Source organism: Numida meleagris, chromosome Z, assembly GCF_002078875.1.
Source record: "Numida meleagris isolate 19003 breed g44 Domestic line chromosome Z, NumMel1.0, whole genome shotgun sequence".
Lineage (NCBI taxonomy): Eukaryota > Metazoa > Chordata > Aves > Galliformes > Numididae > Numida > Numida meleagris.
In genome coordinates, this window is record NC_034438.1 from 13,403,660 (window position 1) to 13,418,521 (window position 14,862).

At 40.8% G+C, this 14,862-nt stretch overlaps 1 protein-coding gene across 2 annotated transcripts in view; it reads right to left on the minus strand.

Annotated features, from left to right (window-relative positions):
• Positions 1 to 14,862, minus strand: part of OXCT1 (3-oxoacid CoA-transferase 1) — a 96,551-nt gene that overhangs the window by 4,651 nt on the left and 77,038 nt on the right. Inside the window, exons 15-17 of one of the 2 annotated variants that reach the window (XM_021379496.1) lie at positions 10,877 to 10,957; positions 7,262 to 7,363; positions 4,560 to 5,704 (exon numbers count right to left, since the gene is read on the minus strand). In XM_021379496.1, the coding sequence (XP_021235171.1) occupies positions 5,600 to 5,704; positions 7,262 to 7,363; positions 10,877 to 10,957 (288 nt within the window). In that variant the 3' untranslated portion in view covers positions 4,560 to 5,599. Of the gene's footprint in view, positions 1 to 4,559; positions 5,705 to 7,261; positions 7,364 to 10,876; positions 10,958 to 14,862 lie in introns of those variants that run through there. The other variant, XM_021379497.1, reaches the window with a different exon arrangement.

Sequence of the window (14,862 nt, forward strand, 5' to 3'; positions counted from 1 at the left end):
GCCATTAACAGCAATCAGGTAGCTTGAGAGGGACAATTGTTTCAACTATAATCTCCTAATCCACTTGCACTCAAGGACCAATACATTGAATAATGTAGAGATGACAAAATAGGTGATATCCAATACATGACTGAATCATCACAAAAGTGTTAAGCATGCCAAGAAATCCTCTACTCATAATTTCCCTTTTTTATGCAGTAGCCAAGTTCATTGTGGTTTTCAACCCAACACACCTGGAGAGAGGATGCTGTCTATCAATGACAGGTCTGCTCAGAAGGAGTTAAACAAGTTGTGGAATGTGCATATTATCAGGCAATATACAATCAAATGTATATGTTTACTGATTTTAACTTTTTTGCTTTAAAGTTGCCTTCTTCCATTCACTGGTTTGGAAAGTGGGAACTGGGAGAGTGATGCCCCTCCCACTGTAAGCAAAGATCAAGTTCATGACTGCCTGAGTAACCTGAATATCCATAAGTCTATGAGTTTCAGTGAGATACATCTCAGAGTCCTGAGGGAATTGACTGATGTTGTCGCCAAGCCACTCTCAATGATATCTGGAAAGTCATAGCAGATAAAGTCCCTCGTGACACCTCGTACCCATTTTTAAGAAGGGTAGAAAGGATAACTCAGGGAACTACTGACCTGTAAGCCTCACCTCAGTGCCAGGGAAGATCATGGAGCAGATCCTCCTGGAAGCTATGCTAAGATACTCGGAAAAGAGGGAGGTGATATGGGAGAACCAGCATGGTTTCACCAAGGGCAGGTCCCGACTGATCAACTTTCCCACTTTTTATAAGGGCATAACTACATCAGTGGACAAGGGAAGAGCCACTGATGTTATCTATCTGGACTTTAGTAAGGCTTTTGACGTGGTCCCCTATAACATCCTTCTCTCTGAACTGGAAAGATCTGGATTTGATGGGTAGACTGTATGATGAACAAGGAACTGGTTAGGAGATTGTACCCAGAGAGTGGTGGTTAATGTCTCAACATCCAGATGGAGACTGGTGACAAATGGTGTCCCCCAGCGGTCACTGCTGGGACCAGTGCTCTTTAACATCTTCATCAATGACACCGACAGTGGGGTGAAGTGCATCCTCAGCAAATTTGCAGATGACACCAAGCTATATAATGTAGTAGACACATCTGAGGGATGGGATGCCATATTGAGAGATCTAGATACACTGAGCAGTGGGTCCAGGTGAACCTTGTAAAGTTCAACAAATCCAAGTGTGGGGTCTTGTATCCTGCTCTGGGCTCACCAGTTCAAAAAAGGGATCTCCTAGGAATCAGCAGAGGGCCACCAAGATGATAAAGGGCCTGGAGCATCCCCCATATGAGGAAAAGCTGAGTAACCTGGGTCTGTTCAGTCTAGGGAAAAGAAGACTGAGGTGGGATCTGATTAATGTTTATAAATATCTAAAGAGATGTGGGAGGCAAATGGATGAGACCAGGCTCTTCTTGGTGGTGTGCAGTGATAGGACAAGGAGTAATGGCCTAAAACTTGAACACAGGAAGTTTGTACTAACATCCAGAAAAACTTTACAGTAAGGGTGATGGAGCATTGGAACAGGTTGCCCAGAGAGGTTGTGGAGTCTCCTTCTATGGAAATACTCAAGACCTGGCTGGACACCTACCTGTGCGACTATTGTATGGTACCTGCTTTAGCAGGGGGGTTAGACTTGATCTCTTGGGGTGCCTTCCAACCCCTGCAATTCTTTGATTCCATCTTGCACCTGAGTTGTGGCAACCCCTCCTATCAGTACAAGCCAGGAGATGTAAGGATGGAGACCCTGATGAAAAGGATTTGGAGGTACTGGTAGATGGCAAGTTGGACATGAGCCAGCAATTTGTCCCCATAGCCCAGAAAGCCACCCATATCCTGGGCTGCATCTAAAGAAGCGTGGCCAGCAGGGTGAGGGAGGTGATCCTGCCCCTCTGCTCTGCGCTGGTGAGGCCTCACCTGGTGTACTGCATCCAGATGTGGAGTCCTCAGTACAGGAGAGATATAAAGCTGTTGGAGTGCATCCAGAGGAGGGCCACAAAAATGGTCCAAGGGATGGAACACTTTCACTATGAGAAGAGGCTGAAAGAGCTGGGGCTGTTCGGCCTGGAGAAGAGAAGGATCTGGGGAGAGCTGATAGCAGCATTGCAGTATCTAATGGGGCGGTATAAGAAGGAAGGAGATAGATTCTTTTGCATGGTCTCCTGAGACAGGACAAGGAGATACGGTTTCAAACTTAAAGCGGGGAGATTTAGATTGGATATAAGGAAGACATCTTTTACAGTAAGGGTGCACTGGAACATGTTGCCCAGAGAGGTAGTGGCAGCCTTGTCCCTGGAGATACTCAAGGTCAGGTTGTATGAGGCTCCGAGCAACCTGATCTGGCTGCAGATCTCCCTGTTCATTGCAGGGGAGTTGGACTAGATGACTTTTAATGGTCCCTTCCAACTCAAATGATTCTATGATTGTAAGATTCTATTGTAGTAATTCTATGTAGCTGCAAAATCACTTAGTTGTATTATAAGATATCCAGCCAATCAAAAATAAATAAAACACAGTAAGCTTAAATAGGAAAGTGGATGAAGAAAGAAGGTGTAAATGGAAGCAATACAGAGAAGACTTCAGACTTCATTGTTTAACGTGACTGCAGGTGTGCACAACCTCTCTCCACAGATGATCCAAGCCTTATTAAATACACCCTGTTTCCAGCCTTATTTATATAAGTGCCCCAGGATGAGATCAAAATCAATTCATGTGATCTTACTTGTTCAGGATGACAGACAGTTCCACAGGTATTGGGCTTCTAGTTGATTAGTTTGTCCCACTGAAACACAACATACTGAACTCTGCCTCCTTATCCCATCTTTTTTACTTAACAGTACTGAACAAGCCAACTTACTAAAGAATGATATATAGAGGCCTTTTCCAAGCATAGGAAGGCTGCATTTTCAGTACCAATTCAATATCTAAGTTATCCTTCCTCCAGCCACAAAATGTCATCACTTACACTCTTATGAGAATAGTCATAAAGAAAAGCTTAGTTCATGAAGAATGTGTTTACTATATCAAATGCTAATGAAATATTTTCACTGGATGGAAACTGTTTATTGATTTTTCAGAGTTCTGTGTGAACTAGGATAATAAACTGATGTAGCAGCTAAAGGGTAGAGGAGCTGGAAAAACTTCCTGAGTGCATAAACATTCCCAGACTAGTTCCAGAAATGTTTCAACATTTCCAACTCAAAGTGGGTATGTGCCTCACTTACTTTGGGCCTCACCTAAGAACAGTGCCACTGAGGAAAAACCATTGCTAGAGGATGAAGATAGCACCATTAAAACTTGTATTCAGCAATGACAAAAGGCAGTTATTGGAGTAGGTTATTGTTTTTCTCCTGTCATAGGCTTTGGTACCAAAACCTCTAGTGTCTTACATTTCAGTGAGCATATTACGTTAAATGTAATGTCTGCATATTTGATGCTAACAGCTGTCATTTATGCGCACCACTATTCCCCTCTGAAAAGGTCTGATCCCCAGGAGAGCTGAAGTGCCACAGTGTCTGCTGAGCATAACAGAGGTGATGAGAGAACATGCACCACTAGAAACTGGATGCAAACAGAACTGTTTGCTTTAAATAAATCTGGTTAAATAAGCAAAAAAATGCTAACGTGAGAAAGGGATGGTTTGGGCTTGGAAAACAGGGAGTAATCAAGTCTGAAAAGCAGAAAGCCCCCTGAGCATGCTGCTTTAAATCCCAGCAGAGTCAGCCAATCCGACAGCACTCTGTGCTAACAGCACAGCATTTGATAAGGGCTGAATGTACTTAACAAAGGCTATTTTACAGTAAAGAGATGCATGTTTGTTACTCTCTAACAGTGCATCCTAAGCAGCACATTTTTAGTATTATTTCACTTACAGGAATAACAGCTCGTCTTGGATGTTTCAACATGCTTTGCTGATGTTGAACAGGCAGGTGTATGGGGAGCATTTTGCCTTTGTGGTCTGGTATGCCTCAGACTAGTACGAAGAAGACTCTAGCTGAGGACACATGGCCTCAGGTATTCCCAACAACTCAAGCTTGTTGACTTCCTGAATTCCAACACACAAACATGCCTATGCTTATTTCATTATGTTTATCAATAGCAAGCAAGTCTTTCAAGGGCTGGTTCTGAATGGTGCTGAGTCCTAAAAACTTCTCAGTGCTCTTATCAGGAGTGCAAAAGCAAGTTATTACCTTTTAAGAACTTTTGGTAAATCTGAGCACTCATCATTACAAAAAAAAATAGAAAATTTGTTTGAAGACTGACCCTAATGATTTTTATAATGAAATACATTTGCAAGTTATGCTTTCTCAGCCTCTGCTCTCATGGTCTCACCAAAGGTACAAACAAGTACAAGCCAAAACAGCTTACCTGTTAGGGTGGTCTATTTGCAAGGCAGCAACAAATCTGATTTAAATACACAAGCCAACATGTTGCCTTCACAGCACAGTAGAATTGAGGGTGAGTTGTTTTTTTCATAACAGTCTATTATCAAGACTCTTGACTCTAAATATTTTCTTCTTTGGCATTTTATTGTTGAAAACATCCATCAGGAAATGTTTTTAAATATAAGAAAGTAGGCTGTGAACATGGGAACGTACAGCAGACTGTGTCTCAAAAAGCCACAAAGACTACAAAGCTCTCCAAAAAGAAGTATCCTGCACAAGGAGATGTAGTTATATATGAACGTACAGTCATCCCTTAAATTCTTGGTTGTAATGAACATAGATAAATGCTTATTTTAGTTCAGATCACTCTCTGCATCCACAGAGAAAAGCTGTCAGAAAAGGGTCAGCTCCTTATTTTTCACCCATAGCCCTGTTTCAAACTAGCAAAATATATAAAGCAAAAAATCTCTGCTTTTACTGCAGCAGTACAATATCAGTGAAGGTTTTGTCCCCAGTATAAACGAGAACAAGATGTCTCCTTCAGGGAACATAAATAATCACAAGCACAACTGTTACTCTTGCAAGGGAGCCTGAGGCAAAGTCTTGAAATGTGGAAAAAAGGACCGAGGATACCATTTCTGAACAACTGTCTACCACAGTGCTCAAATTTCTATTTCCTCAGCTTCAAAAGTAAGCAAGGGAGTTGCACCTGTTCACTGTGTATGAGAATCATGCCCTCAAATGTCTAGTCTGACCTAGTCTTTTTGTCACCAATGCTAGTAGCAGTTTTGGTGAGAACTTCAATTACAGGAGGACTGGGTCACTGTGGCCTGGAAACATCCTTTAGGAGGGAAAGGAAAAAGAAAAAAAAAACAACAAAAAATAGGACAGAGGAAGAGCTAGTGCTCTTCCATGCCACTGCATTAGTTAACAAATCATTCTGGTTCACTCTTTTTGTTTGCAGAGCTATAGAAATTTCAGGCATTTTTAAGGACCAATCACCCAGTAGGTAACGCTGACCCATGCACATATTCTGGCAGAGGTCAGCATAGTACATGCTTTGCAAGCATTTATGGAAGCTGCTTGCTTTCAGATAAACATATGAAAGTGCATAAACCAAGGAGCAAATACATTTTTCATGCCCATAGCTCTCCTGTAGTGCAGCTCATGATTTCATGCATGACCAAGGCAGCTGTGCGAAGCAGACTGCACTGGAGTTCGTCTTCATGAAACAGGTTATCGGTGGCTGTTGAAGTGACCCCTCCAGAGCCTAGAGAGACAGATCCCAGGAACAAAGACAGCACTACACTGCTCATCAATTGATAACTTCAGGCCATCCTTAAAATTCAAAATTTATACCATTTCTTTGTAACATTTACAGGGAAGTGTAATGGTACAGTGAGGTGGTGCTAATTCTTTCTTAATAGTCCTAATCTTCTTGCCCTGTCATAGCCACCAAGCGGCTGCAAAGCTTTCTCTACTAGCCCATCATTTTGAGCTATTCATTTCTTTTCTCTGAATACTTTGGTTCCTTCTGCTTCAATTGCCTCCAGCACAGGTTGGAAATTACTTTGGGTAATACAAACTCCCATATACATACTTACATATATATTTAGATCATCTGAATCAAAAAGAAACCAACTCCGTCCAGACAAATAAGCTCAGGACATGTAAGAACTAGTGTTTCCTTACAGCAAAGTCATTTTCCACAGTTTAATTCTATTTATACGGTTCCTAAACACAGCACCCTTCAAATTCAACCTAAAGCTAATCTTCAAATTAAATACATCAGAACAACAACAACAAAGTGGCTGATTACCACAGATCCAAAACCATAAGGTCATTTTTATGTTTTAGTTTTGAGTGTTAGCTGTCTTATCCAACAAAGAAAAAGAAGAAGCTGTCTTATCCAAAAAAGAAAAATAGTCTTATCCAACAAAGAAAAAGAAGGCCTCATATTACTGAAGTTTTAAAGAATATATTTTCGTCCCCTAAATCACAGCAGAAGCTGAACAAATAACCTCTTCTGCATACAGAATTGCTAAATATGGAGGCTTGTTTCTACTGTAAATTAAGAAGTAATAAAGATTACTATAAAATGTTACATAAAAAATGAATAATGGAGCTAAGCGATTTTGTAGCAATTTCCTGCACTCTACAGTTGCATGTCATTCCTACTTAACAAAACTTCTTTTTCCAGATAAATGAGTATTTTCTCAGAAATGAAGAGGTCTTTCTTTCAATTATTTAAAACTCCACAAATAGAATGCATACTATCATATTTGGGTGTTAAAAATGCTCTATTAGGGAAACAGAGGAATGAATTTAATTCTACATGCTCTTGCTCAGAACGTTCTTCCTGCTAAGAGCATGTCCAAAGCTTTAATAACCAACTCTTTCACATAATAACTGTTCTGCAATCTTACAATCATGTGCTCTAGACCTGGAAACTCTGTGAAGAGTAAGAGTACTACCCTTCATCACCAAATATCTCCCAATTACCTTCACAGGACACAATGTATACTGTAAAATTCACTGTTCTCACCAAAAAAAAAAAAAAAAAGGCAGACCTCCTCCAGCCTTACAATACGGAAGAAAAAATTTTATTATATGAATGCACGAGGCCGTGAAGAAACTGCATTTGTTATTGGCCACACATACGGAATCAGTTACATTCCAATGTACTACATCTTTCCACTAATAAGTCAGTTTTGTGTTAACACTAAATGATATTTAAGAAAGAATGTGAAGGTAAAAAATCAGTGGCTTTATGGATTAATGACGAGGCAGTGTAAAAGGAACTATAGTTGTTTGTAAAATGACTTACTGTGAAGTCACAGCCAGTGCTTTTCTTGATATCATCCACTGACAGTCCTTCCCAGATTTCCACAAGGGTGAGCCCCTTTTTCTTGTCCACATCAAACACAGCCTGTCAGGTTCAAACAGCACAAAATTAATTTTTATTATTAAAAAAATGAAGATCCTAGTAGTGATATTGTACAAATCAGTGCACTGAAATGAGTTTCTTCAGTAACAAATGATGCCATTATCAACTGGTTTCACTTTTCAGACTGACCAGTAGAGATCTGTCCATACCTGAAAGAATCTGAAGTGAAAGATGTGTTGATTTCATGGGAAAAATAGGCAACTGCTCTTCATTGCATGAAATGAGGACAGTGTCTCCTGCTCTGATGTGGTGAGAATTGCAAGGTGCAAAGGAAAGGACTGAGACATTCTTTGCTACAAGACAATGTCCACCAAGAGGTCATGAAAGAAAACCAGGAAAGCCATCCTCTCCCTCACTTACTTGTTTTTCTTTTAGGCCCATAGAGAGGTACAGGGTGGCAGGTCAACTTATCAGATGATCAGCTTCCCCAATAGCTATTAAACACTACAAATTTTAGTATTTTTGAAGCTGGCTAAGAAAGAAAAAGCTTCTTGTTTTATTTTAAATAGAAAGCCTCAGATAAAGCAGCTGAAGGAGCACTCTTCTTGATGCTTTCCTATGATAAGCTTTCCACTTTGAAGTCTCTCAAGCATGTAAAAGCACCTGCAGAACAATAGCAGGAACTATAATGGTGCCCGCTAGACGGAGAATACACAGGTTGGAAGCTAGCTGCCACATAAACCATAAAGCCTACATTCATTTTCCTAAAATAAAATAAAATTTTAAAAAGCCAGTAGCAAAAGTCCGGTGAAGACTGAACTTGGAAGGAAGGCGGAATCTTAAGCTTATCTCAGAAGTGTACTGAAGCCCAACTTGTCCACTAGGCACATGAGTCAGACTTACAGCTTCACAATGGAGAAATAGGGCCTGACAAATCTGGCAGCATCCTACAGCAGGGTTACAGCATTTGTAGACAAGGGAAGAGTAACCAATGTTACCTACACGGAGTTGCATGAAGTATTTGGCACTTTCTTGTCTCTAAATTGGAGATAAATGGATTTGATGGATGGGCCGCTTGGTGGGTAAGTAATTGGATGGAATGTTTAATTTCAAAGAGTTGTAGTCAACTCAGTGTTCCTCAGAGCGCAGACAAGCAGGCCGGTGGGGTTACAGGCAACCGGCCAGGGAGGGAGTTAATGGTTGGTTGTGCGCACATTGCACAAGAAAGAGGAGGAAGCAACTACGTGGTGCCTCAAGAGGGAGAAGGTCCAGATAGCAGAAAGAGACAGTGTATCAAAGAGAGGCATGGAATGCTGATCATAGTTCTGCAAAAGAATGGACTGGTTATATATAATGGACTTTGCTCAATTGTAAATACTGTCAACCCTTGGGCAGTCATCCACAACAATGAACGTCATGGCACGTGATTGCAGATGTCATGCCTCGTGCTAAGCAGACTCTGGGGGGAGGGTGGGCGCGTGGGCTAGGTGCGGGTGCACGTGCGCTGCGAGTGTGTGGGTATAATAATGGGCTTTGCGCAACATTAAACAGAGAGCTGACTCCACGGCATCTGTGATTGTGTCACTCTCCCTGGGATGGGATCCCGGTTCTTTAGGGTCTATTAATTGTTGCACTGCGACATCAGGGAACATTACTGGGAATGGAGTTATTTAATAAAATTGCTAGTGCATTGGACTGAGTGCACCCTTTGCAAGTTTTCAGATGACACCAAGTACTGGGGTTGACATGCTGGAGGAAAGGAATGCCATCCAGAGGAACTCAACAGGCATGCAAGGTGGGCCCATGTGAACTTAATGAGATGTAATAAGGCCAAGTGCAAGGTCCTGCATCTGGCTGGGGCAATCTCAAACATGAATATTGGCAGGGTGATGAGTGGGTAGACAGCTGCCCTAAGGAGATGGACTTCGAGGGTTCTGGTGGATGAAAAACACAGTGTGAGCCTGCAGTACACACTTTCTGCCCAGAAAGCCAGCTGTATCCTGGGCTGCATCAAAAGAGGCATGGCCAGCAGGGCAAGGGAGATGATTGTCACCCTCTGCTCTGCCCTCATGAGGCCCCACCTGCAGAATCGCATTCAGGCCTGGGGCTCCCCAGCACAAGAAGACATGGGGTGATCAGAGCAAGTCCATGGGAGGGCCATGAGGAGGGTGATCAGCAGGTGGGAGCAGCAAACCTAAGAATCTTATAGCAGCCTTCCATTACAAAAAGGGCTATCAGGGAGTGCAGTGATTGCACAAGGGTTAGTGTCATTAAACTAAAAAAAGGTAGATTTAGATTAAGTATTAGGATGAAATTCTCAGCTATGAGTGGTGTTGAAGCACTGAAACAGGTTGCCTACAGAAGCTGCTGATGCCCTTCCCTGGAAGTGTTCAAGGAAAAGTTGGATGGGGCTTTGGGCAGCTTGTTCTAATGGAAGGTATTCCTGTCCATGGCAAGGGGTAGATGGTCTTTAAGGTCCCTTCCAATCCAAACCATTCCATGAATTCTATGAGACTGAAATAGTTCTTCTGAGTCTTAAAAGAGAAGCTGAATTTAAGGAAAAGAGACACTAGGAAGCCAGCATAGAAACAGTCTGCGATACAACCTAAACAGCACTGTAAGTTTGTGTCATCTTCTACTAAAACAGTGAGACCTGATGAGCAGTGAGTCTCAGAAATTTTCTGCAAACTTTTTATTTTCTATCAGTCCTTGTTCAATGCCAGTTTTTTGTACCTTACGTTTGTATGTGACCAGTTAGTAGAAGTCAGCAGAAAAACATCCACATTTACATTTATTTTCCCTTCCTTTGTGGACGAAAACTTTAAATGACAGTAGCAGTGTACCACTGAGAGAAAACAAATTCTGCATCAGCACTTTTGAAGCATTCTACTTAGTATGACAGATGGCTCACTCACAGAGGGACTACTCAATGCTCTTTAAAATGTACACATTGATAATAAAAGGAGTATGATTATAGCAAAAATCCTAAGTCACTTATCCTTTGCTGAAAAGATCCACTAACGCATTTTGAGCACTGGCAATATCACATGGACTTGCACCGGACAGTAAACTGCTTCACAAATGCAATCAAGTGAGGACAAAAGACAGCAGCAGGACAGATCATGTGTCTCTAAAAGTTTGTAACATACACCAAGGAAGATGCCAATTGTCTGACATAAATGCGCTACAGAGCTGTTGCTTTGCACCTATATTTGAGGACAATGTGCATTTCAGGATTTCCATCTCATGAGGCAAATTTTCAGGTATACTTTGGGAAAAATAATCAGACATTCTTTGCACATTTCTCATGGATAGCATCTCTGTTTCTGATGGTGTCCAAGAGAATCATCCAGTATGCATAATGCCAACAGTGAAAAATTTAAAAGGAAAATATGAGCCAACAGGTCTCTGGAATTGAACTCAAAAGGAGTCGTCATCCTTCACAAGCAACAGATACAGAATATATTCTTTATTTTTACAGCACTTTTAACTGCTTTCACTGAATGTCGCTGAGAGGAGAAAAGCATTAAAAAGGATTCAAGAAAAGAACTTTACCTTCTCCGTAATGATGCGGTTTACACATTGCTTCCCAGTAAGTGGTAAATTGCACTTTTCCAAGATTTTATGGACATTGCCCTGTGTTTAACAGTGTACAAACAAATGTTAATTTTCAGAAACAATGCAACTCACTCTGAATTCAAATATGTACATTAAAAAGGAAAATCACAGCTGCAAGCATTCAGTGTTATTGAAACATTCGCCACGTTCAAGACATTATTTGAATTCACTTTCATGGCCAATTACAACTCTGGCAATTTGGGACAGTTGTAACTAAAGCCCCAGCTATAACGAGATGACTACTAAGAGTCGCAGTGTACCACTGAGCAGGCTCTTGAGTTTAGAAGCTTAATAATTTGCCTCTTCTGTTGCAATGTGAGGATAAGATACACGTGGGACCTTACTGATGACATGTAAAGGACAAAAAATTAGAGAGTGACATTGTGAGCACAACATTACACTGTCTTATTTATTATGACCAATATGTGCAGGATCAGCCATATACATAAGCATTTCAAACCCCTGCGGCTCAAGTGCATACTCATGTTTTGACAACAGTAAAGCCAGTTTCTTAACCCACATTCAATTCCCTTTTCCTCTATCCCTCCAGAAAAGCACAAAAGCAGACAAGGAGGTGAGTGAGATATGCTCATCTTCAAGTACAACAAGAGAAACTACACTGCCTTTATTTTTGCCAGTACAAATCAGCCTGCAAATATAGTACAAGTTAATGTATATAAAGGAATCGGGATTTACTTTAAGGTACTTCCCTTCCTAGGACATCAAATAGCAGCTACTCTAGATACTCTGTAAAATATTGCCTACTGAAAAGACATAGCTTCTGACACAAAGGTGGATGTATAAGGCCTAGTGTTTAGGTGTGGGCCTTTTTCATTTGATTTTCCTCTATCAATTTTCAGTTATGCATTTCAAAACTCTCAGAGTATTGCATGTCTCATTAAACCATGTGAATGCAATACTTTTTAAATTTGCAGTCATCAACTTGCCTTAAAGCTTAATGCATAAACATATCTTGGTTTTATTCCAAAGTAATAACAAAATGAGAAGTCCACGTGTTTTTCAATTTATCTTTTTCTCTATTCTTCATTCTGATTATAATTATATTGGCAAGATCCACATCTGGTATCAAGGCAGCTACCCAAATGAAACTCACTCATAATGAAAATAATGACTTGGGATAGTGTGTTACTTTCAAATGGTCACCTTTTCTATCTCAAAAACTTTCATTCATATTTTTACTAAGGGCCAAGATTAATCTGCACAATTTGTAGCATCTTCAGTTACATAACAGGTATAATTCTTAAGAATATGAAATATAGTATCTCTACTTGGCATCCAGTAGAGACTGAAATGCATGGACTTACAGAGCTGACAGCTTAAGTGGCTTCTGTGACCCTTAGAAATGGTATGTTCCAGCTTCTTAGAACTTGAGATGAATGTTATTGTATTACCAGGTAGCATGAAAAGTGACTTTTGGAACTCATTCATCAGGGCATTATCAGAATGGGAATCCAAGTGGAATTGCAAGGATTTTTACTGTCTGAATTTACACAGTATTTGTTCAGATAAAGGAAGAAAAGACTGTTGTTTAGATATCCAAAACCCTAGGGTGTTTCATTTTGCTTTAAATACCTAAGTTGCTCTTAAAGTAATGCCTCCTATTTATTTTCATGGAAACTACAACAGATACAAAGAGTTGCTACAAAACACACTTTCTCTTCATAGTCATCATCATTAGCTATGCATTTTCACTAGATATGAGCAAGAGCCTGCATGCTACACTTATAAAAATCTGCATGGCCATACGGAACATGGCTTGTCTTTCATGTCACTGTTGAAACACACCACCCACTGCCTCACTGTGCTCACATCCACTGTTTAGTCTCCAGAAACATTCAGCAAGTATTGACAAATGTCAATGGGTGCCATTTTTTTCCACAATGAAGAATTCAATGACATATCTTTGCTACATATATACTTCCATGTCAGACACCATTTTGTCAGATGCCCCTCTGCTGCTATCTGCCCCATGGCAACAGCATGTAATGGAATATTGGTGGGAAGGTTCAATCTCTACTGCCAAATTACCATCATCCACCTCTGACTTTGTGAGCCAACGTAATAAAATAGGAAGCATTCATTTCAGAGCAGCCCTCAAAAATTTTGTTGCATTTTTTATCACAGAACCATAGAATTGTAGGGGCTGGAATTCTAGAGACTGCCGAGTCCAACCCCAACGCAAAGCAGGCTCCCTACACCATGTTGCACAGGTAGGTGTCCAGGCAGATCCTGAACGTCTCCAGAGAAGGAGACTCCACAACCCAGGCTCCGTCTGGAGCTCCGTCACCCTCACTGTGAAGAAGTTCTTACGCACAATTGTGCAGAACTTTCTATGCTTCAGCTTGTGGCCATTTCTCCTTGTCCTGTCACTACGCACTGCTGAAGAGTCTGGCCTTGTCCCTTTGCCTCCCCCACCTTAGATATTTATAGACATTGATCAGATCCCCTCTCAGTCTTCTTTTCTCAAGGCTGAGTAGACCCAGGTCGCTCAGCCTTTCCTCATAAGGGAGATGCTCCAGGCCCTTTATCATCTTTGTGGCCCTCCGCTGGACTCTCTCCAGGAGGTCCCTGTCTTTTTTGTATGGGGGAGCTCAGAACTGGATGTAGTACTCCAGGTGAGGCCTGACCACGGCAGAGTAGAGGGGGGGGGATCAACTCCCTTGACCTGCTGGCCACACTCTTTTTAATGCACCCCAGGATGCCACTGGCCTTCTTGGCCACCAGGGCACACTGCTGGCTCATGGCCAAACTGTCATCTACCAGGACCCCCAGGTCCCTCTCTGCAGAGCTCCTCGCTCTTTTTTATGGACAAAAAATGTTCATAGTTTTCTATAACATATCAAAAACAAAAATATTGATAATGATGGAAATTCAGAGTCCCCTGTTTCATTCATGCCCAAAGCACATGCTTAAAAATAGTTTCCATTCTATTATTTTAGTTTTGTAGACAAGTCATTACACAACCTGAATTTGACCAGCCATCACTTCATGCTGTTTTGCAAAACACATCAATAATGGTGCGGGGGTAAGGACTTATTTCTTCAAGGCAGTATTTACCAGACTGGGCACAGGTGCACAGTGACCATTCCAAGATTAAATAACAACACTATATTCTGGTCTTTACAGTTAACAAAAAAGTAATTTCACAAAAAATTCACGAAGAGCTATCATAGTGAATTAAACTCAGGGTCAAGTGTCTCATGGTGGCCTAAACATATGGAAGAAAAATTGAGCCACCCTTCAGTAGGTATTCCCTCCTGGTTCCTGACATTCTGTGATGTTCAGGTTTCCTAGAATAGAGACTGCTTCAGGGCAACACTATTTAATTGTCACTGACAAACTCATAAAATAGTTTAATCCCTTTCATATGGGCATAATGCTTTGAGCTCCTGTAACATTCTAAAGATCCACAATTTCATTAGCTGACTGTGAAAAATACTTCTTGTTTCAAACCTGCTAGTTGCTGGTTTCTGTTGGCTACCCTTTTTTTTTTTTTTAGTAAGGCAGTGACTAGCCATTCTGCATCTGTACCTTCATTACTCTACATATTTCTATGCTACTCTGCCTCAGTGATTTTTCTTAAGCTGAATTCTTCTACATAAGTAATTTAAAATCCTGCCATTTTTCTTCTGCTTCTTTTAGCTTTCCTGAAATGTAAATATTTAAGTTATCAAAAATTAAAACACTTGGGGGCAAAGGATGTTCATTATTATTTTTAATATATTGCATATCAGAGTAAATTCTTTGAGTAGTTAATTTAGTGTGAAGACAGATACCAGTTTCACCCTCACAATTTAGTGCAAATTGTATTTTGTCTGCACTAGAAGGACTCAGACTATTGCTAAATTTGGAAATTGCAACATGCATTCTCAAAGCATATACTCTTACCAAATCTATGAAAA